A 27,980-nucleotide genomic window follows, 5' to 3' on the forward strand; every position below is an offset into this window, starting at 1 on the left:
TGATGAAAAATTTTGAAAAAGCTTTGGATAAGATGAGTGTTGCCTTCACATATCTTTGTTCCATGTTTCTGCAAATAAGTGATGCTAAAATAAAGGAAGGAATTTTTGTGGGCCCTCAGATCAGAAAAGTAATAGGTGATCAACATTTTCAAGATCTACTAAGTGGAAAAGATCTTGAGGCATGGCTAGCTTTTAAATCGGTTGTTATCAACTTTTTGGGAAATAATAAATCTAGTAATTACATAGAAGTGGCTAAACAGTGCATAGATTCCAGAACATGGGATGTAAGATGTCTCTTAAAATTTATCTTCTTGATTCCCATCTCAACTTTTTTATAGAACATCTTGGCTTGGTCAGTGATGAGCATGGAGAGCGTTTCCATCAGGAAATTGCTTTGATGGAATCACAATAACAAGGACGATGGAGTAATGCTATGCTAGAAGACTACTGCTGGTTGCTCCAGCAGGATGCCCCAGAAGTAAAATATCATAGGAAGTCAATATGCAAGAAATTAAACCTACTCAATAAACTTGGTATTTGTTTTGAATCAAGTTGTTTATGAGCAATGACAAAACTTTCTATTAATTTCTTTTTTTTTAAATAAAATTATATATTTTAAATAATAAAAGTCTTGCTAGAATTTTTTTAAATATTTTCATTGATAATAATACGAAATATCAGTACATTAATTTATTAAAGTGGTCAATATTTCAATTTAAGTTTATTTTAAATTTTGATCTGATACAAGCAAATAGCTCACATATTTGAAATTGGCATGTTAAAATTAACAAGAAAAACATCCATTCACTAAAGAAAATAAAGTTTTATTTTTGTATGTATTGTAATCAAAAGAAAGAAATAAAAAGACACAAAACATACATACCACACAGAGGAATTAGTGCTTTATTCTGTTTATAAAAACAAAGTTTGCCTTTGACTTTTATATAACACCACGCACCAGCAAGAGCAAAAAATACACTTAAAACAACAAAAATTGTTATGTAAAACTCATTTTCGAAAGTTGCAAAACCACTAGGCTGTTTGCTTATTGTAGACATGGGGGCTGGTGTTACCTGGCAACCATTATCTACAAAAAAATTATAATCATTTTAGAACAAAAATTTCAAACATTCAGTGATATAATTTCCTAAATTTCCAGAACATATAGGGTAAAGGAAGGTATGTTCGTGATATATGTAATTTCGTGATATTTCGCTCGGCATTTGTAGCGAAAATACCTATTAGTCAAAAACATTGAAATTGCGTCAAATGGTACCCCGGGGTACTACTGTCGATTCACAAATAGTCGTTGGGTGCGTGTGATACGTCAATTGTTTACTATCAGTTTGTACATTCTTTAGCATTATTTAACGTGCATTCAGCACATTTGTTTGGAGTACTTGTCCAACATTTTTATTTCCAGACTTGTGTTTTAAGGTAAGTAAATTATTTTTATTAAATATTAAACTAGAAAAGATGCTTGATTTAATGGTAAAACTTTTGTTTTTTTATTAACTTCCTATAACTTATGATTCCTTATTGCAGTTACACATTTTCTTAACGTTTTCACCTCAAATGAATTTACATTTTTAATCATGTTTCTTTTATTAAATATAATGACATTAAAAATTGTTTTAAGCACGATATAACTATATAGTTAAATGATAATAATATCTTTCTCTAGTCTAGCTCATACTAGTCATTTATTACAACCACTAGATGTAGGAATATACAAGCCACTTAAGTCAAACTGTGCCACTAGCTTAAATGACTTTATGAGGGAAAATCCTGGAGAAAAACCAAATCGGACAACTTTTCATGCAATATTGAATCCAGCATTTATTAAAAGCTTTTCTAAAAAAAATATAGAAAATGCATTTAAAAAAAGTGGCATTTGCCCTTTAAATAAAAATGCCATTCCTCCAGAAGCAATAGCTCCATCTCAATTGACAAACAGAGAGATTCAAAGTACAGAAATTCAACCACACAGTAATACTGCTATACAAACATTGTTAACTATTCCATCTGTAGAGCCAACCACACCTAACCCTAATAGGCCAAAAAGGGATTCAAGTGCAAAGTGTCTGACTCCTCCTGATCAACCTATTCCATTAACTTCAAAGGATTCTATTCCTGTATGTTCTAAAAAAAGTAAAAAAAATAAAAATGCTTCAAAAGATGATGATTGGGAGTGCGGTGTTTGTAAAAAAAGTTACAACAGTGATGTAAAAAAAAAAAATGGAAAAAAATGGGTGCAGTGTTCCTATTGTTTAGTACCTTATCATGAGAGTTGTCAAACATATGAGGACATTGGTGAAGTATTTATGTGTGATACATGTTGTCAACAAGAATGTGATTTAGAAAAATAAGTTAATCAGATATAAGTATGGTTAATATTATAGTTATTATATTAAGAGTTTTTTGTAGGTCTGTTATTTTATTTTCTAAGCTACCTATGTTAAAAGTATATATTTTTTATATATAAATATAAAGTAATGAAAGTATTATTATAATTTTGTTAACTTATAAGCCTGACTATATTTATATTTTATGAACTTAAAGTCTGATTGAATAGTTATGAATTCAAAACAAGTGTTGATATTTTTTGTTATATTATACCAGATGTTATACTTAATTAATAAAGAAAAATTTAAATATTATTGTGTATTCACGAAATTACCTAACCACTATCACGAAATTAAATATCATATCACAAAATTACCTAACTTTTCTCAATGACTTTTGAGCTTTTATAAAAACTTATCAAAGGAATTAAAATCCCAAAACTGCATAGATTCTAGTAACTTTACTCTATGTACATCAAACAATTAAAGTAATTAAGTAAAATTACTGAAATTGACTTTGTAATTACACATCTAGTTAATTTATCACGAACATACCTTCCTTTACCCTATTAAGACATAAAAACAAATTTGAAATTAATTTGCAGAACGATTCTCAATAAATAAGTTTTAACATCAAATGCGTATAAAATTTTGTATTAATGTATACAAAAAATCATTAAATGATTCAAATTACAAAAAAAGTAAACGATTACAAACTTATTACGCTGTTTCCAAAAGTGATAAAGATTAAAAGTCAGACAAAAAAAAATTAACAAACAAAAAATAATTATTTTTTTATTAACTCAACTCCCCAATATAAATATAATATATATATATATATAAATAATCATAATATAAATAATATTATAGGCAATAAAAGCTACTACAGTCAGGAAGGCTACTTAAATTGTTGTTACAACCCTCTCTCAACTATAACTCCAAAACACGAACCTTGACAAACAAGGTTGTTGCACGAAGAAACAAGTTGAGCCTGGAACTACCAGGGACGTGGTGTGGATTGAACTTGGAACTTCATGCTTATGAAGCTCGCCCTTTACCATTACACCACTTCCGCATAAATTACTAGAAATTTAGAAATTGACATATTAGAAATAAATACCAGGTCTTGTTTTAAACAAAAAATGGCTTAGCTCATTAGCTCTTCGTAATTTAGACCTCATAAAATTATTTTAATTTTTTTTCTTATTTAAGGACATTCTTTTTTCAACTACTGCAATAAAAATTAACTAACGCAAATACCGTAAAATGAGGTGACTTTGGCCTGGTAGGTGAATTGACTAATTTAGAAAAAATAGTTTTAACTTTTAAAAACTACTTTGTAGTTCTTCGACTTCCAAATTAAGTTTATCACAAAAGTAAAGTTGTTCTGTTTATTTATTACTTAGGTTAATTATAGTTTGCGAAACAATTCATATAATTTTTTCTTTGTTTATTAGAGTCTTTAAAAATTGTTAAATTTATATGCTGCAAAATTGTGAGTTGGCTGAAACTGCTGTTAATATTTGAGTGGTTTGTGATGTTATAACTAATAGTAAATTTAGATAAGATGAGTTTTGTATAATATTTGCCAAATTTGTAACTCTTCTAATTAAAATTAACTTTAAGTAAAGTTTATGGGGTGGCTTTGGCCACAACTTGGGGTGACTTTACCCTAAGCGAAAAAATGTAATTATTTGATTTTAAATATTATATTTTTGATTTATTTTTCAGAAAATGTTGTCTATAGATATATTTTTATTTGTTTAATTTTTGTTTTTAGGACAAAATATTAATTAATAATCATATTTATATCAAAGAAACCATGCCAAGAACATATAAACGTGTTGCTGGGAGTCGTGATTATATTCCATACACCCAGGAAACATTAACCAAATGTTTAAAAGAAATTAGAAGTGGTATTTTAACACAAACAGATGCTTGCTTGACCTTTAAAATTCCTCTATCAACAATAAAGAATAAACTGAAAGGTATACATAAAAAAAAAACCAGGCGGTTGCACAATATTTAGTGAAATTGAAGAAGAAATTTTTGCAAACTATGCTATAACTATGTCTTCTTTTGGATTCCCAGTTGACTGTTATGATTTACGAAGTATTGTGAAGTCTTATGCAGACCGTAAAGGAATGTTTATTAGGCAATTTGCAGGAAATATGCCTGGTGTTGAATGGGTAAAATCATTCCTTAAGAGAAATAAACAGTTAAGTGTTAGATTTGCAAGTAACATTAAAAGAAAGAGGGCAGAAGTAGGTACTGTTATTAATAATAACTTTTTTGATAACATCACTCCTGAACTGGCAGGGGTTCCTCCATCAAACATTTGGAATTACGATGAAACTAATTTAACCGATGACCCTGGTAATAAACTAGTAATAACAAAGCGAGGATCAAAATATCCTGAAAGGATAATTAATTCAACTAAGTCTGCTACATCTTTGATGTATTGTGGTAATGCAGAAGGGCATACCCTTTCTCCATATATTGTATATAAAGCAGATTCGATGTGGACAACTTGGACAAAAAATGGACCAAAAGGAGCACATTATAACCGCTCAAAGAGTGGATGGTTTGACTCCAGTTGTTTTACAGATTGGTTTGAATCTTTATTTTTACCTGAACTAAAAAAACTTCTGGAAAACATGTTCTAATTGGAGACAATTTGTCGTCACATATAAATACATATGTACTGTCTTTGTGTGAAGAAAACAATATCAAGTTTATTGCACTTCCTCCTAATTCCACGCATTTAATGCAGCCATTGGATGTTGCATATTTTCGACCAATGAAAGCTCATTGGAGAAAAATATTAACAACTTGGAAGGAAAGTGGCAAAGGACGTAAAGCTCCTTCCCTTCCAAAAGACCAGTTTCCAGCATTGCTTAAATGTCTCATGAAAAAAACTAAAAAACCTGGTTGTGAAAGTATGAAGGCAGGCTTCAGAAAAACTGGATTATACCCACTTGATCGAAAACAGGTGCTAGATAGACTTCCTAAAAGAACATTTACAAATAAAGATGTCACAGTAGAAATCGGTTCTCTTGTCAGTGATTCTTTCATATAACATTTAGTTGAAGCTAGAGGTGATGATCATATACCCCCTAATAAAAAGCGACATAAAGTCTCTGTTGTCCCAGGAAAAAGTGTGTCATCAATTGATGTAGTTAATATGCAAGCAGCTATTAATACAAATAAGACAAGAAAAAAAATGACTGTTGTAAAAAAACCTAAGGTATCCACTCTTGAACAGCAAATAATTACAGATAATCTATTGAATAACTCTAGCACTGATAGTTTGATGATTGATGCATAGTTTTTTGAGTTTTAAATATTAATAAGGTTTCTTTGTGATTTATATCTTAAATAAATTTGCAAGTTAGTTTCAAGCTGTTGTTTTTAATATTTTTTTGCCTTAACAACATATCACCTAATATCCATGCAGTGGCGGATCTATATATGGGCTAATAGGGCTAAAGCCCGGGGCCCCGACCAGTAAGGGGCCTGTATGAAAAGAGAAATTTTACATATTATCGCGAATATTCATTTATCAAATGTAAAAGTGGTTAAATAATTAATTATTTCAAACATAAGTAAGTGTATGTGAAAATTCAAGCGAACGAAAACTAAATTTTTAGAATAGAGAATAAAAATTGTATTGGCATTGTTATCGCTACGATGATGTTCAAATGCTTTTGTATTGAAAAATTGTTAAGTGTCTTTGCTAGCTTTTGTAAAAATAGTGCACCTGCGACTCAGCTTTGAATGATTAAGTTTATTTTTGTGCAAATTCCACTGATTATTTTTCATTCGCTCGGTATTAAAATTATAACATATTAAATAAAATTTATATAAATTTTATTTCTATATAGGTTTAACGATGAATATAATAATGAATAACAAAAACAATTAATCTTTAATATTGTCTTTCATTTTATTTAAATAATGAACCGAAAATCAATTAATCGCATAACCAATTAAAAATCTTTATTCGTGTAGGGCTAGGGCCCCTTGCTATTTTTAAGCCCTGGGCCCCCAAAAAGCTAGATCCGCCGCTGTATCCATGTATCTGTGAATATTCAAACTATGGAATGATAAATAATTTTAATCAATAATTATAATTTCCTTTTAGGTAGCCAAAGTCACCACCAGGATAGAGGTGACTTTGACTCACCTTTGAAATTAAAAAAAGAGGGTCAAAGATATAATTTTTTTCTTTTTTATTTTAATTATTTATTTTTTTGGCATCATGCACATCTAATGCAATTTATATCAACATATTAATCATTTATAATTAAGTTTTGAAAAAAAAAAGATTTTAAATTTGGCCAAAGTCACCTCATTTTACGGTACCGCAAAACAAGTTTATTTTACTAAGTAAAAGCAATCTTGAAGCATTATTTTGTAAATGTATTATATTGAGGAATGTCTGTTTTGTTTCTTTTTTTTTTAACTTCATTCATTTTTTATTATCATTTAGCATAAATTAATTTCTTTCTTTTTTCAATATTTGTATAAATGAATAAAAAATATATTTTTTTTAATTATTTCCTAAAATTGCGGCTTCGAAATAAATTATTTTTCACTTTTAAATAGTTATTAACTAACAAAAAATATTACTTGTTGCAAAGAAAAAAACTCTTATGAATACTTTTGATGCAGTGTTATATGTTATAATTTAATTTTTTGTAAAAAATAGAAAAGGAGTAAGAAAATCAGAGAGAAAAAAAAAACAACTTTTTTTTTAAATTTAAATAACTTTTTTAATCAAAATACTTTCGTAATTATAAAGTAATTTTTGTTTTTACTTTTTTGATATTGCACAATCTGAAAAGCTGATGTAACTATTATAAAGTATTATTTTTTTAAACTATTAATTTTTGCAAAATAAAATTTATAAATATAAAGAACATATTTCAAGAGCTATATTGATTCAAGCATAAATTCAAGCTAAAAAATTGATAATAGAATTATATCCATAAAAGAAGTTTTTTTTTTAAAATATAAAAAAATTAAATCTTTATAAGATGTTGATTAAAGTTTGTAATAATTAATGTTTTTTCATTTTTTTGATAAAATCATTTCATTTTTTTGAAAAATTTTTTCATAACAAAACAAACAAAATTTAAAATATCAAATGTGGCGCTAATATAAAATCAAATTTAATCTAAACTCTGTTTTAGCTAACAATTTTTTTTTTTTTTTAAATTATTAAATTAAATTATTAAATAAAACTACTTTTGTTATTGTTTGTTATGATAAATCGTCTAAATAAATATTCTTGCTTTTGCAAGATGATAAATAAAAAATTTTTTATTATTATTATTATTTTTTTTTTCTTTTACTGAACATTTTTGATGGAAAAGTTAGTTTAATAAAAATAAATTTTTTTTTCTCAAGTTATTACATTAGAAAATAGAGCAAGTATCAAATGTAATTGTCATGCAAACTTTTGTATGTAATCGTCATTCAACTTTCATAAGTGGTTTTTATAAGGTTAATTTGTTTTTTTATCTTTACCGCTTAAGTGATTTTTTTAACTTGTTTATATATTAGAAAATTATAAAAAATAGGTTACATGAAATGGCTTACCGCTTACGTTAAATAGCTTATATTAAATTTGTGCAAATCTTTATTCTCTGGTACTGATTCCTGGACATAGAGGTTGTCAAAAAGCAATTGATCAAAAAGCAATTGATCAAATAAGCGTTTTTTTTGTTCACTTACAAATCCTTTGGCTACTGTAAATTATAAAATCTTTCACAAAAAAAGAAGCACTGGGCTTTGTACACTTGCTGTGTTTTATCAAGCACTTTTTATACAAGAAGTTACAAGCTCAATCCCCACCATGTTCCTGGTAGTACCATGCTCAACTTGTTTATTATTGCAGCTGACTTGTTTGTCAAGGTTTGGGTTTTGAAGATTTTATAACAATACCTTTTAGTTTAAAAAGTATGTGGATGTTAAAAGAGTAAAAGGACAGTTTGGCTTTAGTATATTCATTTGAATGAGTTAAATTGCTTTGCAATTTCAAATTTTTAAAATCAAAGGAGATTGTCAAAAGCGTGCTGAGTACCTAGGTGCATCTCTTTTCCTCTGATAAAAACTTATTTTTTTCAGCTTTTCTTTATAGAAGGATGAGGGATGTAGGCCTTGTTAAGAAGTGTTACACTATTTGGATTTTACATAAAAATGGCGATTTCTTGAATGCGTTAAGCAATTTACGTTTTCAAACTTTTTTCAATTAACTTAATTAAACTGTCTTTTAGAGAAGTTTATGTGGAAAACATTAAGGTGTAATTAATTGTTGTAAAAAACATTTGTAGAATATTTTTTTATTAGATAAAAAAACAGATAGAACAGATTTCTGTTTTTTAAAAATTTTTGATTTTTGAAATTTATTAAATTTAAATTAAATTTATAATTAAATATAAATTTATTATATCAAATTCCATTCAAATTCTTGTAAAAATTCTAAAACACTCTGTTTTACAGTTTTTTTTAACTGTTAAAATTTCCCAATTATGTTTAAGTAAAAAAAAAATTTTAATAAATTTAATTCAAGTTACTTTAAAATGTTCGTATTACATATAACTTCTTTTTTACATTTCAGTTTTGTAATTGCTTGTTAACTAAACTTTTTTCTTTATCATTAATTTTTTGAATTGCTCATATACTAAACGTCAATTAGAAACGATTTACTAGTTTATGAGTAGTATTAAAATATTAAAAAAAGGTTGATTGTTAATATTATTTTTTGACAGTTAAAGTGATCCCTAAGCGCCAAGACAAATTGCGACAAGTTGTGTTCTTACCATAAAAAACCCTAAAAAATAACTTTCATGTTAATTAAACTTTCCAGAACAAATTATTTATAAAGATATTAGCAAAAAACTTTATAATTTTGTAAAAGTAAAAGTATAAGTATAATTTTGAAATATAAATATCTTTATTTATAGATAAATATCTTTATTTATAGCACTAAAATTTGTTTTGTTTTTAAAATTTTGTTATTAAAATATATAAAGACATTCTTCTACATAAAAATTAACTGCAAATGGAAAACCCAATATTTATAACTTGAGTTTAAGTTATTTGAAGAACTTTTTTGTATTGACGTCATTTATTAACTACAAAACTACAATAATCAGACCAGTATTAAAAAAAATAAATTAAAGAGCAGGAAATTACCTTCAAAATAAAAACATTAAAGACATTAAAGATTTAACGCCATATATAATATATATATATGTATATACATATGTATGTATATACATATATATTTGTGTATATATATATATATATATATATATATATATATATATATATATATATATATATATATATATTCTTAATTTTTTTTCTCTTTTTCTGAAAGCACTGTATGCTAAAAAGGTAGGATATACAGTATAATATATATATATATATATATTATATATATATATATATATATATATATATATATATATATATATATATATATATATATATACACATATATATATTATTTCATAGTTCTTTTTTTACCCTTAAAATTTTTAGAAAAAGGACTTTTGCACATACCAGATTCACAACCATTGAATTCAAAAAACTTAATTAGAGAACGTTCAGCGACAGGGTGTGTGGTGATCTACAAAATAAAGCATAAACAAATAAAAAAATAAAATAATTTATACAGCACTTAAAAAAAAAATGCATAGAAAGATAAAATTCCTTGTAAGATCACAATGTTATGAAAGCAACTAAATCAAATAAAGAAGAGATTTTAGCTTTTAGTCATTGGAACCAAGTGTTAAAAAAAAAAATTCAATATATATATATTAGTGATATACTGATGAAGAAGGCTGATTTTCGCTAGGGTTTCCGGATAACCAAATATCCAATTATCCGAATAACCTGTCTAATTTTGACTACTTGAAAACTTGGATATTTTTCAAAACATATCCTACGAATACTTTTTAATAAAACAAATATTTTTTCGTGCAAACAGCGGGAAACATAAACAAGTCATTAAATGATAACTAGTTACTTTAAATAATTAACTTTCAAATAACTTCATTAAATTTATCCCAAGGTAAAAATTTATCTTTATTTCATAAATTTAAGTTTATATTTTTCTACTCTGAAGCATTAGCATCAGGGACGTGGTGGCCCAGTACGAGGGTATGAGGACTTGTACTGGGCCCTTAATCTGGCTCAGGAAATTGGGCCCCCAATCCTCAAACAGAAAAAATTTATTTTAGTTCTATAAGTTTCTATCAAGGCATTTTTTACAACTTTTATTTAACTTGCTTTCAAGTCGGTTTGTTTGTTTGTTTAGTGTTTGCGCAAAACAAACACTAGGTCAGCAGTAATAATAAACTTTAGTTTAGCGTAAATAAAAGAAATCGCTAAGAAAAGTAATTTAAACAAACAAAGCAACAAACTTTGTTTAGCATAATTAAATAAAATCGATGTTGAATAGTAATAACAAAAAACATTGTTGACCTGAAATTGATAGATTTTATACTGTAAAAAAGTAAGTTAATTTTTTTAATATTTTACTATAAATAGAAATTAAAAATAATAATTAAAGTGTTTAAAGTAAATAAGTAAAAAAAAGTATCTTATCAACGTAGAAATGTAAAGAAGAGAGCTAAATATAAAAAAGAAAGCTGGAAACTGAAAATGATCGATTAGCTTGTCTTGCTCGAGAAAGAAAACGGAAATTTCGAGCTAGAGCAAATGAATTAGCTGAACAACGACCGAAGGTATAGGCAGATGTATTGCTAAACGAAACGAATACCGAAAACAAGCATTGTAGCGACGAATGATTAAACAATGTCTCTTCTTTATCTGAAATTAATCCCATCAACAGAAAAAAGAGAAAATTGTTATTGAAAAGTTCAAAACAATAAGTATATAAAATGCATGAATTCATTTACTTTGCATTGATAAATATCGTTAATATATGTTTGATAAATAATATTGTGTGTTTAATGAATTTTTGTTATTACTTTAATTCACTACTACTCAATATGCTCCAGTCCACTTCCTATCAGTCCATGGAATTTATAAATAGTACTACTATGTATAAATTCCATGGACCAATAGAAGTTATAACTCAAACAAAAGAAACCAATGCCCTGGTTTCTATCATAGGACTAATTTTAATTCTATATTTATTTATGTTTCAGGTGAAATGAAGGAACAAAAAAAGAAAAAATCAACATGGAAATACAAATCTGGTGCTGAAAAAAATGCCTAAAATCGACAACATTAATCGAAAGCAGCTGGTAATGATCCAAAATAATTAAAGTTAAAGGCAGGTCTTGCGTCAGTTAGTAAACAACCGGGGCTTTGGCCGGGGCTAAATTTGATAACACATAGCCGCGACCGGGGCCAGGTTTATGACCAGGGCTGTTATTATATATGTGTTATCAAATTTAGCCCCAGCCAAAGCCCCGGTTGTTTACTAGCGTCAGTGCAAGTGCCACAAATACAGAGAAAAGCTGGGACATCATTTACAGCAAAAGAGAATGTAGAATTAACATCAACATCCATTATGAATATCACAAGTAAGCCTATTATTGAAACAGAGCCAATAACAGAGATTAGTAACCAATCATCTGTACAAGAAACAGACAATAATCAAAATGTCATAAATGCAGCAGATAAAGGAGCAGAACTACAATATTCATACACATTCTGAAACCGAAACATTACTGAAACTGAGAGAGTGCCTGTAGAAATGGGTAACTATGAAGTGCCTGCAACTGCAGCGGCGGACCTAACTCCAGCAGAAAAGATTATTTAGAAGCAACCAGACAATGTTGTAAATATTAATGAAAATGATCCAGCTAAATTTCTGGAGCTGAAAAATGCAAAGATGATTGATAAAAAGCAATTTAATGTATTATGGCCAAATCAGCCAACAAAACATTCAAGGTTATCTAAGTACTACACTGAATTGGTTAAAGTTAATGACATTGAAGTTGTGCAGAAAAGGTCATGACTAACTTACTCTCTACTATTGTTTGTTTATGCTTTGGATCAAGAGAGGACACAAATTCTTTACGTGATGGGCTTGATAATTGGTCAAACTTAAGTCACATCATAACAAAGCATTGTACCCAGAAAAACCATCGAAATGCTGCTGAAGCTATGGTCCATGCATTATCAGACTCCACAATTGATAAAATATTAAATATTGAAACCATGAGACATCTAAACAAAAAACGTAAAGAAGCGGAGAAACTACATCAATACCTAATATGAGTTATTGATGCTATTCGGTATTTGATCGCAGAGAGTATTTCTTTACGTGGAAATGAGGAAGCCAACTTTTATAATGACTCTGAAAAAAGTGAAATCTTTCAATGTGGCGCGGGTAAATTTCTAAAGTTGTTAAATTTACTCAGTCAGTATAATGAGGTATTGAATGAAAAACTTTCAAATGTTCGCAGTACTCAAAAACAATTTGCTGGAAGGGGTGCTAGAATTACGCCTCTTTCTAATTATACACAAAACAAGCTAATTCATACTATAACACAGATAGTCAAGAAGGGTATTTCAGAAGAGGTAAATAACTCAGTATTCTTTTCACCATCAGCTGATTGCACCAATGATATTACACTCTGTGAGCAAACTTCTATTGTATTACGTTATATCGCGCTTGCTGCAGAAGAGGCCATTGTAAAGGGACATCTGATTTCAATGGTTAAAACTGGAACAACTACTGGCGAAAAAGTGAAAAAATCAAATCAATTAACGTAGATATTTAAAAGTGTGTAAGTATGTCTTTTGATGGTGCGAGCAATATGCAAGGAATAAACAAAGAAGCTGCAACATATTTGAAGCAGTGTTCTCCCATGGCAAGAAATATTTATTGTGGATCTCATGGAACAAATTTGGTTATGAAAGCTTGTGCAAAATCTTCTGTTGTTTCTGTTCACTTTTTTAGAACAGAAAACAAGCCTGGTAATGTGCAAAAATTAAAGACTTTTCTATACAGAAACTTAAGGAAATGAAATAATATTTTTGAGAAGTGCAAATCTCTTCTTGAGGATGCGAATCAGTCTATTGAACTGGCTGCTACCCACAGTGTTTGTTTCAGTGCCTTACAAAATGCTGCAGACCGACTGCTGACACTATACCGTGCAGTAATCGATTGCCTTGAACAAATTTCAAATGGCATGGAATTTAAAATGAATATTCGAAGTAAAGCACAAGGTCTTTTATCCCTATTTCAGTCATATGAAACAATTGTGACTTTATGTCTCTTCAAAGAAATTTTTACTATCTTGGGTCCCCTTAATAAAATTCTTCAAGGAGAAACACTTGTTTTTTTGTTTGCTATAATGTCTGTTGATGTATGACTGGAAAAGCTTCAAGTATCAAGGGACAGTGCTGAGCAAAATGCTATTTTATTTGCTGTTAAAATTGAAACTGAAGCTCAGCTTGAACAGCAAACATTTGTTGAGAATAGGAATCACAGAAAGAAACGATTGGACTTCGATGAAACAGAAGATGAGCAACTTAATCAGGCTAAAGATCAGTGGCTGACAGAAGTGTTTTATACTCTAGTGGATTCAGCAACTGCAGTTCCTCTTGACAAATTTTCTTTACAGCAGAAATTTTTAGAAAGCATAGATATTTTTTATTGAAGAATATGAGTGAAGATATTAGTCATAATTTTTATAACTCTAGTTCAAGAAAAAATTCTACCACACATAAAACCAAGTATTTCGATCAATTTGCCAAAATAATGACAAAAACAATAATATTGGCAATATATTTAAAACCAGTGCTGAACATTCATCACTTATGTTTTTATTTTTATTTTGGCAATATATTTAAAATCACTGTTGAACATTTATCACTTATGCTTAATTTGACAGGAAAACATATATGGAGCCTGTCATTTTGTTTTAATATATACTTTATATATATCATTTATTTTCTTCTTATTAACATAGATGAGTTTTTGACTAAAATCCCAGAAAATTATTTTAATAAAAAATCCAGAAAAACCTGGAAATTTATAGTCAACAAATTGACAAAGATATGTGGGTAAATTCTGGAACATTGGTAAAGGCATAAATAAAGTAACTAAACACTACTGAATAATTATGTTTCTCTAAAATTATCTAAAATCAAATAAAATATCTCAGTTTTATTGTAAACAACCTGCAAAACGTAATAATTTATTTACATTTCAAATATAAAATGTAAGACAATGGTTCAGAAATTATTACTTTTTATTCTTTTACCTGCTGCAAAACATTTGCCAGCTTTTCTTTATCTGCACTTTTTTGCATGATCATTAATAGATTCTTTAACTGTTTTGCACCATTAATGTGAGGTCTTTTTTTTACATGTTGAATTTATATTTTAAAAACGATCTTCAACTTTTCTGTTTTTCTGATGGAATTCCATTTTTTTTAATTTTTTAAACTTTTGTAAACTTTTAGAATGGAATTTAGATTATTTAACTTTTAATACAAAAAGGAATTTCTAATATTCAAAAAAGTTAATTTGAATGAATTAAAAAGAAAAAAAAAAATTGTTACAAAAATTGATTTCGTGAAAATTTCAATTATAGAAAACATATTTGTTTAAATGCAAACGTAGTCACATTTAAAATTTTATATAACTTTTTTCAAATTAACAACAAAAAAACATCCGGAAATTTCTGGAAAATTAAAAGAGCTTTAAGTGAGTTTCCGGAATTATGGGAATTTCCGGAAAAAACTTATCTATGAGTCAAATACAAATAAAGTTCTTTTGAGCCAATATAATATTATTATTTTATTTTTATATTATTAAAAATTTATATATATATATATATATATATTTAATTAGAATTATAGGTTATTTATTTTGTTATTAACTACGATTAAAAGAGCTGTAATTATCTTCCATTTATCAAGGCTTGATAATTATAGCTCTAAAGTTTAGTGTAAAGTTTTTAAACGTAAAGTTTTCACTCCCATCAAAATAAAGAGGTTTTTTTTAATTTTACACAGTCGTAACGTTCAAACGCTTAAAGATAATCAAATTTAAAACGTGGAAAAATCGGAATGTAGTAGAAGATAGTAAGTTAAAATATTTAATTAACTCATTGCTGAAAAATCTCAGATTATAACCAGTTCTCCATATAGGAAAAAAATTTTACTTAAAAAGAACAATGAGAAAGAAACAATATGAAAAAAAAAGAACAATAAGAAAAAAAATTTACTGGAAAAGAACAATGACAATAAATTAAACAAAAAAATATATTAAAAAGAACAAAAAGAAAAGAAAATTAAAAAAATGCTTGATTGAACATTGCGTGCGGTTTTTATCTTGTATGCCGCATAAGTGATTTATTTTAAACAACTTGGTCACAGCCGTTTGTAAGTTCTTTTATATTAGGCAATGCAGAAAAAAACAAGTTTTAAAAACAAACAAAGCAGAGCTAACAAAATTAGAACGATAATTTTTTTATTTAAATAAATAGCAAAAATTGAAAAAAAATTATTAAGTACATTAATAATTAGTGTACTGTTTTTAATTTTGCTGCTTTAGATTGGTTGTTATTTTAGCAAAAAAATTTGATAAGGCAAAGCAAAAAAAACAAACAGTTTTAAGTCAACATTAACAAAAATATCTTTCCTGCATTTTACTTGTTTTTTAATTAAAGAGGAAAAATATAAATTAATATCTGTTTATAAAATATATTTGTATAATTTTAATGTAACAATTTAATATATTTGTATAATTTTAATGTAAGTATATATTGTCCCTATATGAAAACGTCTATGTATGCGTATACTTTTATGTATAACTTTTTTTTATTATATATTTATATTCATTTGTTCATAACTATACGTACGTTTAGCGTTCATAGCTATACGTATAGCGTTCATAACTATACGTATAGCGTTCATAACTATACGTATAGCGTTCATAACTATATGTACGTTATTTGGGTAAGGCGTTAATTTCATACTCAGTATCAGGCCTTGTTTTAAAGCATTATGCGTAGAGCGATTTACATACACCTTAAGCAATTTTACATAAGCAGTAAGCGATTTTGGCTATGCAACTTTTTATTGTTTTTTAACTTATAAATTATTCTATAAATGGTAAGATAAAAGTAGTAAATAATTTAAAAAAAAAAACATCAACTTTTAAATGACCTTTATGTAAAAATATTTGTTACAAAAGTTTGAATGAGAATTATGTTAGATATAAGCACTGTTAACTAATGAAAAAAACTCAAAAAAAAAGTAAAAGTTGATTTTTATTTTGTTTTTATTTTATTGTAATGATTTATTTTTTAAGCTTGAAGCAAAGATCATAAAAACATAATTTAATTCTGATAAAAAATATATGATTTAATTTAAAAATAATTTAATAAAAATATATAATTTTATTCTAATAAAAAAAATATATAATTTAGTTTAGATTTAAAAAATATTTTATTTAATTTTGATTTGAAAAATATATTTAAGTTTATTAAAATTAAAGTTAATGCTCGGGTTTAACTTAACTGTCAAATCTATTCAAAAATATTACTAAATATTGTTCAGTTTTTAAATTTTATTGGTTCTTAAAAAAATATCAGCTTATTTTTATCACAATTGTTTTTTTCAGTTTTCCTTAACATTATTTTTATACGACTGCATCTAAAGGTTGCACAAAACATAAGTTTAACTTTTTTTGTAATAATGCAAGTGAAATCGCAGCAATTATTTTTTTAATTAAACAATATATTCAGCGATGTAAATTTAATAAAATAATAAACTTTAAATGAATAAAGTAAATAATTTAATGTAAGTTTTTTATTTGTTACTCTCTAATTTTTTTAAAATAAAAAATCATTTGTAAAAAGCAAAAAATTAGCAAAGCCGCAATTAAAAATTTAAGATAAGCATTTTAAAAACTTAAAAATTTAAATTATTTTAATTCATTTATGCAAATGTTGAGAAAAGAAAGAAATTTGTTAATACCAAACATTTTTAAAAATGCAATTTCAAATTTAATTATTTATTATTAAAAAAAAATAAAAGAAATAAACATTAGTATAAACTAATAACAAAAAAACCGTTAAATAACATTTAACTCGTTTTGCAATAATTTAAAAAAACGTCTTTAAAAATTAAAGAGAATTTTATGACATTGAAAGCATTAAGCTAATGCATTAAGCATTTTTTATTTAAAACAAGGCCTGTAGTATGTATATATAAAATAATATTCAACTTTGATATTGTAATATGTTTTTAGTAGTTTTTCTTGTGTATTGTGTTACTATAAACTATCTTTAATTAGTTGCTACAAAATTTTGAGTATCAGTTTATATTGTTACTCTATCAATAAGATGACACTTTTGGTTAGTTAAAGTTTTTAACAATATTTTAAATATAAATTAATGTAAATTGTTATATTTTTGGAAAAAATTCAATTTCTTTTTATTTTAAACTATTGCTTTTGATTTTTCATTGAGCATGTTTTTGTCAGGTATGTAAAGTCCTATCGATTTTTAGAGACTCTAGTTTATAAAAAAAAGGGGCTCCTTGGACTCCAGACTTTGATTTTTTTAAAAGTAACTTTTTTGAGTCAATTAACAGAGTTTTTTTGGATAAAATAGTCCCTGAAGTGCTAAAGTAGACTTTATAAAGTTTAAATTATGCTAAAAAATTATAATTTATTTTTAATTTCATTTCTTTACTCAAAAAATGAATATTTCTTTTAGGTTGAAGGTATTTCTACTAATATACTTTATATACAGACTTGTTAACTTCAAGTTTATATGTGGCAGTGGTGAAATTGGTATTGCTCTTGCCTTGTAAGCAAGAAGTTTTAAGATAGATTACTGTGTTTCTCCGTGCATCAGCCTCTTATTTTATATTTTTTCCAAATTTCCAAAAAACAGTTATTTAAACTGTGATTAATAAAAGCATATATAAAAAAATTATATAAAATAAATAAATTAAATAGCTAAATTAAATATATTATATATTAATAACTTATAAATTAAAAGCTAAATTAAAATTATAACAACTCAAAAACATTTGTTCAGTTGTTATAATTTATCATGTATATTAAATATTAATATTATCTTAAATTTATATTAAATATATAATGTTATGAATTTTATTCTAACAACATGCTCAGACACATTTAATAGACTTCAATTGCTACACTTGTAAAATGATACACCTAACTGCATTTAAAAAAACTTAATAGTTAAGAAAATGACTTATATGACTTAAAAATAAGACTTTCATCATTTTTTTACAAGTAAAACAATATCTTTTAGTTTAAACCATATCATTAGGAAAACGCGTTAGAAAAACAAACTTTGGCACCAACGCAAGTTTGAGTGTGTAATTATTTGTGCCTAGCATAATTTGACATCTAGTTATCAGTGTACATCAAAAGTTTCATATACCGCATATGCTGTGATTCGCTTTTTATACTCTTTAAAAGCAATGTATGCTAACCATAAACGTATAACTACATACATAAGAAGAATATCCTTAGATATATCCATAAATGTAGGTAACCATAAACGCGCTGCACATTTTTTAATAATTCATATGTCGGAGGGCTTGCTATACGCTTTGTAATTCAATAAATTTGTGCTTTTACTGATTTAAAATTATTTAACTGTTGCCTAAACAATTTTAAATTAATAAACTTATAGAAGTTAATAAGGGTTCCTTGAAAACATTTATATGCATTTGAGCTTGAAAAGGATCTCATTTCTGCTACAGTATGGGGCTCTCTGTGGCTGGTGAACTTTAACTCAGTTTTTTTCAGCTAATTGTTATCGCAATAGCTAGACTGTCTTCCTACATTTATGAGCAGTAATGTACTCAATGAATCATCTACCCATCATCATCTAAGATTAACTCATACTTACAATCTTTCTTGAAAACCATATATCAAATCCATTGCAAAATTAGCATCTGCTAAGGTTGCATCTCTTTATTGTGCTCGCCACTTTCTTACTTCAGATTCTATTCTTTATTTTTATAAATCTCTGATCCACACTTGTATGAAATACTGTTGCCATATCTTGGGCAGATTTTCAAATGACGCCCTTTCTCTTTTTGACAAGGTGCAAACACATTGTAAACATAGTTGAACCTGCTCTTGCAGCCAACCTTCAATTATTGTCTCATTGTCATAATGTTGTTTCTCTTTCTCTTTTCTATAAATACTATAAAGGGTGGTGCTCTAAAGAGATAGTGTCTCTTGTGCTATCTACTAAAATTCATTCTTGTGTTACTCATCATTCAATCAAGTCTCATCTTTTTACAGTGACTGCTCCTAAATGCTTCATAATAATAAAAATTAATATTTGTCAAGTTTTTTTCCTTGAACGTCAGTATCATTTCATCATGTTTTCCCAATTCATACAACTTGCAATCTTTTAAGTCATCTGTTAATTGTTATCTTGCTTTATAAACTTCATCTTTTTTCTTCCAATAACTTCCAACTCTAATAGTGGCTACTTGCAGACTTGTTGGAAGCAAAAATGTTAAAAAAAAAATATGCTCATATATGTGACGCATCTGACTAAAACCAGTCGGATGTCGCGTTATGTTATATTGAGAAAACCATCAAAACATCTCAAAAATTCAATTTTTATCATTATTTATTTTTTTGCATAATTGTTTACATAATTATGTACACAATTATGCAAAAAAATAAATAATGATAAAAATTGAATTTTTGAGATGTTTTGATGGTTTTCTCAATATAACATAACGCGACATCCAACTGGTTTTGGTTAGATGTGTCACATTTAATTAAAAAAATCCTCAAGTCCTGAAGCATGAAAATTTTTACTACGAGCAGGACTCAGACTCCAGTTAAAAACAGGGACTCCTGGACTTTCAACTTTGACATTCTGGTTTCATCCCTGGTATCTATACAATTAATATTATACATATATATATTAATGAAATTATAGAACTTGCATTAAATAAAACAAAAAAAATTTTTTTATTAAAATTTTTATTTTTATTAATGGTAATTAATAAACTAACAATAAAAATTTAAAAAACAATAAAATTAAAAATACTTTGTAAATTTGCATCATATTCAATAATGTGCTAATGTTAAACTGTAATGTTTCATGTGTGCATTATGATATTAGAACTAAATTTTCTTCATCTGTCTGCTTTCATAAATTTAATTTTATTAGAAAAAACTTCTTAACCTTCAAGAGCTTTTCATGCAGTACTGCCAACATCTGTAACTGTTACCAAATTTTGGTCTGGGAATAAAAATTAAGTTCAAAAAAGAAACAAATGAGTTTCCATTCATTTGTTTTTCTATGAGAATGGGATAGGGGAAGGAAAAATAATCATGTAAGCATTCATAGTTTTCCTTCAGACTAACTATAACTTATACTACGTATGTCCATGTGATTATTTTTCCTTTCCCTATCCTGTTCCCATGAAAAAATCAATGAGAGGAAGCTCACCTTAATTGTAAATTGCAAAAAAACCCTTCTAGAATTTTTATGGGGTTGTGGAGTGAACCAGAAAATGTCAATAAATGAAACGTGTTTTTTTATTTTTATTTAGATGTACCTTTTTGCTACTTATAAATAATAAATGCAATAAAATTGCATTTATTTTAGCTGTACTGTTTAATACAACTTAGGAAGGACCTAATTTTTTTTTTAATTTCTTAATAGCTTATTCCTTGAATGGTACCATTAAATTGATGGGCTGATACCAAAGTTACAGTTGACTTTAACTTTTAATTTCTCTTTCATTAACATTGGCACCATATCTTTTGCCACCATATCTTTTAGTCAAGGTTGAGTCACTTGAGAGTGACTTGCCAGATAGAGCAGGTTAAAATACATTTACAATCCATTTTAGGACTTTGTCTAGATGAGAAAGAGCATCATTAGAAGAAGCACTCAAAAAATGACAACAGTATTCCATACAGGGACAAATAAATGGTTTGTAGAGGTAGAGATGGAATTAGGAGTTAAAAAATGGCAAGATGGTAATTTTACAATTGATTGTTTTCACAAGATATGTTTCCTTCAAATGGTTTCCACGAGAAGTCAGAAGTGAATGATAATTCAAGAAGATGTAAAGTTAAATGATTAAGTCTTAAAATGATTTGGATGTCAAAAATTGAGTTGACCTTTTAAACTGGAATGGCAGAAAGAGTATGCCCAATAGATTCAAAAGTCAAATTAAATAAAAACTTCCTAGCAAATAGTTCTGCTTTATCAGAATATAAAATAATAAGATCAGATCTTTGATATAGAGATGCAATGTTCAACTCACCTTTGTTAATGTTGAAAAATTTCCAAAAGTCTCTATAACCTAAAATCTAAGATAAGATATGAGATTTAGCAAACTGAGAATATTGGAGATTAGCATCAGACAGCACCTTTTTAAATTGATTTCTCGCAATATTAAAAAGATGTTTGTTTAAAAGAAAGTTGTTTTTTATAAAAAAAATTGAAAAAACGATTATGAAATTGAAAACCGTTTTAAAGGAAAAAAAAACTTTAAAGAAAGAATAAAAGTTTCTGCCTAAATCCAGGAGGTTACATAGCTGGTGCATTTATCAGCAAAGAGACAAAAGAAGTCAGCCTAAAATCCATCACGAAGACAACCACAAAAAAGAATCCCAGTTAGTTTTAGGGTAGTAAAGGAGAACAAGGAGAAACTGAACTTATACTAGGGTTAGAGAAAAGACAAAAATCAAGGAGTGGTAAGGTAAGTAATTAGGGTTGTCTGGAAAATGAGGCAAAAAGTTAACTATCTGAGTAAAAGATTGAGAAAAGGCGAGTAGAGCCAAGTAGTTCAGTATGATAAACATTAAAATCACCAATAACAACAATATTAGCGGAGATAAAATGAAAGAGGTTGGTCTGTATATGTATATACAACAAACATATACAATTACTAAATGAATAAATCTAATATCTTAAGATTAAAAAAAAACATTAAATAAAGGAAAATAATAACTTACAAATACTTCATATGAATTACCACTCCGATATCCTATATCAGGTGTAAACTTGAACTCTGTGGTAGTCTGAAATTATAAAAAATATAGAAAAACTTAACAAAATTATTTAAATTTTCAAAAACTTTAAATCTTAAAAATAAAATATTAATTTTTTGTTTGATTTTAAAATGAAAAACTTATTTAGATATTTACAAGTTTCTGCTTAACATTTAGCACATGAAATTAAAAAAATAGAAACCACAAATGCTGTTTTCATGCATGTTTACGTGCAGACAGAAAAGAAGTATTCAGATACAAAATAATACTTTAAAAAGTAAATGAAAGTTCTGTATATTATTCATAGAAAACTGTGAAAGAAATGGCCTGTAGCATTAGTCAACATTTACATTTTTCAACAGCTTGTAGTCCAGACCACAAGCTGTTGAAAAATGTAAGTGATAATTAATGCCACAAAATCAAAAGTAGTTAAGATGTTTGATAAACTAAAACCATAGATAAATTAGGGGAACAATCTAAAATGTAATGTAAATGAACAAATAAAAATATGTTATAAAAGCTTCTCAGAGCTGAACTGCTGAAGTGAGAGAGAAAATCTAGCAATACAAGAATAATGAGTTTTAATCATAGAAAAACCCAATTATTTGCATTAAAAAAACATAAATCTGCATAAAAACTGATTCTGATTAAAAAAATAAATAATTGTAAATAGCAGAGTAATAAGAAGTAAACAACAAATGGTTGCCATGAGAGGCCGGAAGAGAAAGATAATCTGAGATGTAAAGTGGAGGACTCAACATAAGTGTTTTCATTCATTAGTATTTCAGTTGAATTTTAGCAGTATTGCAACAAATATTAACAGCAAACTATTATTAAACAACAACTGTAACAATTAGGTGTTGGTTAAAATTTATTAGTTTGATTAAGATGTAAAACAATGGACTAACCATGGACTAACTTTCTCAGGAATGATAGGAAAAATGTAATCTTTATATTAATACTATAATTTAATAGTTAATAGTAGTCGACTTACATCATTTTAAAGTAGTTTCTAGGCTTTTCTATATGCGGTTCTGTATTCCACGTGGTCTTTTAAGCAAGGTCTGCAAGCAAATTAGAGCTGATAAATTTTTAGTTTCAAGAAGAATTTATGTTGTTCATTGTTTAAAAACTAAAATAAAAATTAAAATAATTGTTTGTTTGTTTTTGGTTGCTTTTATTTTTTTAATTTTCATAGCCTGCTTTCTTTTTTTAGAAGAAGTTAGTACTAAAATGACTGGTAAAATAGGCTTTTTAGTATGTTTCTTTTTTAGTAAATGGTTTCAGTTTTGTCTTTAGTCTTTTTAGAACATTTTAGGCAAGCATTGTTTTATTTTTCAGTGCAGTTAGAAGGACCTGAGGGCCTTTTTAGTAAGTTCAATTCATTTTATTATTTATAGATAAAGATTATTGTCAGTAGAAGGATTTTATTTACATATTTAACATGAAAAGTTAAATAAAATAAGACTGTTATTTGTGGACATGCAAGTTTATATACATAAATTTGCGTATATTTCAGTATATTTTATATTTCTCTATATCTATATGTATATTTTCTTTCAAAACGTCCGTTATTTTTGCGTAACCAAGCAAAAAGTGCGAACTACACAATTGGCATAGTGCGAACTACACAATTGGCAAAGTGCGAACTACACAATTGGCATAAGCAATTTGATGTGCATGATATATAAAGTATAACATAAGAAAGGTTGACATTTTATATACATTTTTGCTTATGGGTTTATAAAAACTTGTGAAGTATTACACTTGTATTATTGACAAAAAAATAATGTAATGTAACGTAACAAAATCTAGTTAAAATACGTCTCAAATATAGATTTTTCTTAACATTAAGTTACGTTTCAGTTTACAATTTTTAAAAGTTGCACTTTTATAAGTTTAAATAAAATAATTGAGACGTAATTTTGCGAATTGTAACTTCTTTTTTTTTTTAGTGACAAATTAGTTACAATAAAAAATGTAACTAATTAAGACGAATCTATTTTACAATTAAAATAAACGGTGATAATTAGCAGTTATAAAAAAAAATTTTAGTTACAAATGCCTCGACAAACGCATTGTTAAATACAGTAACTCATGAGTTACGGTATTTAACAAAATTTTTCTATTAACATTATTATTTATATATTTGATTGTTTATGTATTTGATTATTGAAAACACAACGTGTTAATTTTTTAAAAAATTAACCCACACTTGTGGGTTAGTCACATTATAAATATTTTTATGTTTTATTACGTCTTTTTTTTTAAAAGGGTAACCAATTTAGACATAATGTAACGTTAAAAAAATTTAAGTTTGAGACGTATTTTAGTTACGTCTCAAATCTAGATTAAGTTATGTTACGTTACGTCTCAATTAATTACACTTTAAAAAGTTATTTAAAAAAACAATTGAGACATAATGTTGTAAATTAAGACTTTATTTTTTTTCGTGACAAAGTAACCAATTGAGACGAAGCTATTTTACAATAAAAATAAAACAAAAGATAGTATTTAGCAATATAGTATCGATAAACAAATATTTACTGCATTTTCAAGTTTATTTACTTAATATTTAAATAATAATTAGAGAATGTAACCTTGTTATCAATTGTAACCAATTGTGACGTAACATAACTTTAAAATGTTATAGGGGAAGGAAAAGACAAAGTAAAAAAAAATTCTGCTGGAAGTTGTCAAAAGAATGTTGTGTTATTAAGTATATACTGACTGACATAACTTCATTTTTATTAACTATGTTGTGCATTGTAGTCTGCATTCTTTGTTGCATAAAAAATATTTGATACTAATAAATGTTGTTTTATATATTAAATAAATTTAAGTTCATTTCATAATCAGTTTGTATTTGTTTTTATTTAGTAAGTACTATATACTTTTATATCTATATAAACTAATAAAAAAATATGGATTTCAATAAATCTTAAATTAAATTGTTATAGGTTTTTATTTTAAAAATTGTTGAATAATAAAACTATTTTTAATACTTGTTATTTAATTTTTGACCTCGTAAACCAAAGGTTAAACTAACGAGTTAAATTGTAGAGGTTTATATATCATATATTCTAAAGTAATTGCATTTGATTTTTTTTTTTAAATATACTGTTTTACATAAGGCATTTTATTTTTTTATTTTTTCTCTTTTAAAACAGTTTTAAATAGTTAAATAAAATTGTTTTATAGATAGAGAATTTAACATTGTGTTTTTGTTTTATTACCAAATAATATCTTAGTTATTAGGTTTGCAGGTTTTCGTTGATATTTTATTTTCGTTGATTTATGTTTCGTTGAACATTATTTATCTCTTTTTAGATATGTTTTTACAATTTTATACAATTAATACTTTGATTTTTGATATCTCTGACCAACTTGCAAAAGTAAACTTTAGAAAACAATAACATAGCAATCAACTTTGCTTAGATAATTTAATGTTTTATTTGCAAACTATAGTTACTGAAGTTGCAGTTGTATTCGTTAGAGAAGATGGTGTTCCACATGCTTCCAGAGAAGTTATTTACCCAAAAGGTCATTTAGAACTTATATTGAGTATTTCAGCTAACTTAGATCCTACAGTTTATTTACTTTTCTTTTCCAAAAGATGGCATAATTAAAGTTTTCAAAAATCTCTATGAAAATATGCTTCTTTTGAGACCCAGGTTGACATACTTTTGAATAATTTTTTTGTGACAATATTAGGGATTCTACCCTAAATACTAAAGATTTGAACCAAAATATCTTTGCAACTTGACGTGATGGTGAAAAATGAGTTGTATATTTAAAAACAAAATAAGAAATGCTATACAAAAAACAGATTGTTTGCTCAGCACCAGAAAAAAAATTTTCTTTTGGTGAGCTGTGTAATTTATGACAAGAAACTACTTCAGCAATATGCTGCTGATGCATACATTAAAATTAAAGTGTCTAGCTTTCATATAAATAACCAAAGCAAACTGAGAAGCACGCGATATGATGCCTTACATGAAATTGTAAGCAACCTTGGTAACAATCATAAAGTTAGACTAAGGTGCATTATAGTTTTCTATATACTTAGGAAGTCTTAAAAAACTATGAAAACGCTATTAAAAAGTTAAAGTAATAAAAAGATGTGGTAAACCGAATCTTTTTATTACTTTTGCCTGCAACCAAATATAATGATGTGTGGTAGAAAAAAGTACACAAATTTATTTTCAAATGTTGTTAATTAATAGTTTATGATAAGTATGTTTTCATCTTACTATAATCAGTATCAAAATATAAATACTAGAACTTGTTAAGCGACATACCATTATACATTTTTTTTTTCAAAGTTACCAATTATAGTTTCTTAAACCCATCAGATAAGTGCTATCATTTATATTTGAATCGAAATTCAACCTTACATGTAGCTACTTTTTATAATACTTAACTTTTTGTTTCTTATTACTTTCAGATATTCTACGATATCACGACTGATAAGTTAAAGATTATTATAACAACTTCTATGACTGTAACTAAGGGGCTGTCCATTAATTACGCCAACAATTTTTTGGCAATTTTTACCTCCCCCTCTCTCACATTGTCAACAACTTGTCAAACTTTCAGAGACCCCTCAATAAAATAACGTCATCAATTATTATACCTCCCCCCTTTCTTATGTACAATTAAAAAAATATGAAAAAAAAATTAAATATTTTTTGATAGTAGTATTAGTAGTAGATTACAACTTCAAGAAAAAGTGTTTAAAAGTAAAATGTTTAGAAAAAAAAACTTAGTTCAACTTTTAACTTATAAACATTTTTTAAGTATATAAAAGTGTTCCAGTTATGGAATTTAAAAGAACAAAGAGAAACATTAAAACTTTGATGAAGGAGAGTATCCTCTATGTTTTCCGCAATTCTTACTATGATAAAGAAATTGTAACTATTGAAATTTTTGATAAGATCTTCAGTATCTTCTTTTACAAAACAAGTTTTTATTTTTAAGCTGTTATATTACGATTATTAATTGCAAACTTAAAATATATATATATATATATATTTATATATAATTAATCTGAAAGTTATAAAATACATATATATATATATATATATATATATATATATATTATATATATATATATATATATATATATATATATATATATATATATATATATATATATATATATATATATATATATTGTTTTTGCATGGATAACATTAGCATTTAGGTAATTTGGGATTTTGGGATAACGGTAGTAACCAACGGGCCCATCAACAGACCTACTCCTAGATAATGTTAAATATTTATCATAATATTTTTGTCATAATTTATATATAGTGAAGTCACAAAACATGAATGTGCCAATCCTTCTTACTTTAACTTTAGACCTAATCCAATTCCACATTGAAAGAAAACTAAATCTAATAGTCTAGCATAACAAAATAATGCATTTGATAATTTGTATAAACAAGGGGTTAGCAATTTTTTAAAGAGAAGACCCAAAGTTTATAAATAACAAAAAAAAAATTTATTTTTTAAAGAGCTACTAACATCTTGTTTTCAATATTATAATAGTATTTGCGCATGGAGCTAGAGAATTGCATTATAACATTGAGATTTTAACAT

General features: G+C 26.6%; 1 protein-coding gene across 2 annotated transcripts in view; it reads right to left on the reverse strand.

Moving 5' to 3' along the window:
* Positions 1-27,980, reverse strand: part of LOC100198178 (uncharacterized) — an 85,584-nt gene that overhangs the window by 9,928 nt on the left and 47,676 nt on the right. For both annotated transcript variants that reach the window (XM_065790345.1, XM_065790346.1), the window contains 3 exons: positions 22,341-22,406; positions 9,921-9,987; positions 884-1,087 (listed from right to left, as the gene is read on the reverse strand). In XM_065790345.1, coding sequence (XP_065646417.1) covers positions 884-1,087; positions 9,921-9,987; positions 22,341-22,406 — 337 coding nt within the window. The remainder of the gene's footprint in view (positions 1-883; positions 1,088-9,920; positions 9,988-22,340; positions 22,407-27,980) is intronic.

The sequence above is a fragment of the Hydra vulgaris genome, chromosome 02 (assembly GCF_038396675.1).
Source record: "Hydra vulgaris chromosome 02, alternate assembly HydraT2T_AEP".
In the NCBI taxonomy this organism is placed as follows: domain Eukaryota; kingdom Metazoa; phylum Cnidaria; class Hydrozoa; order Anthoathecata; family Hydridae; genus Hydra; species Hydra vulgaris.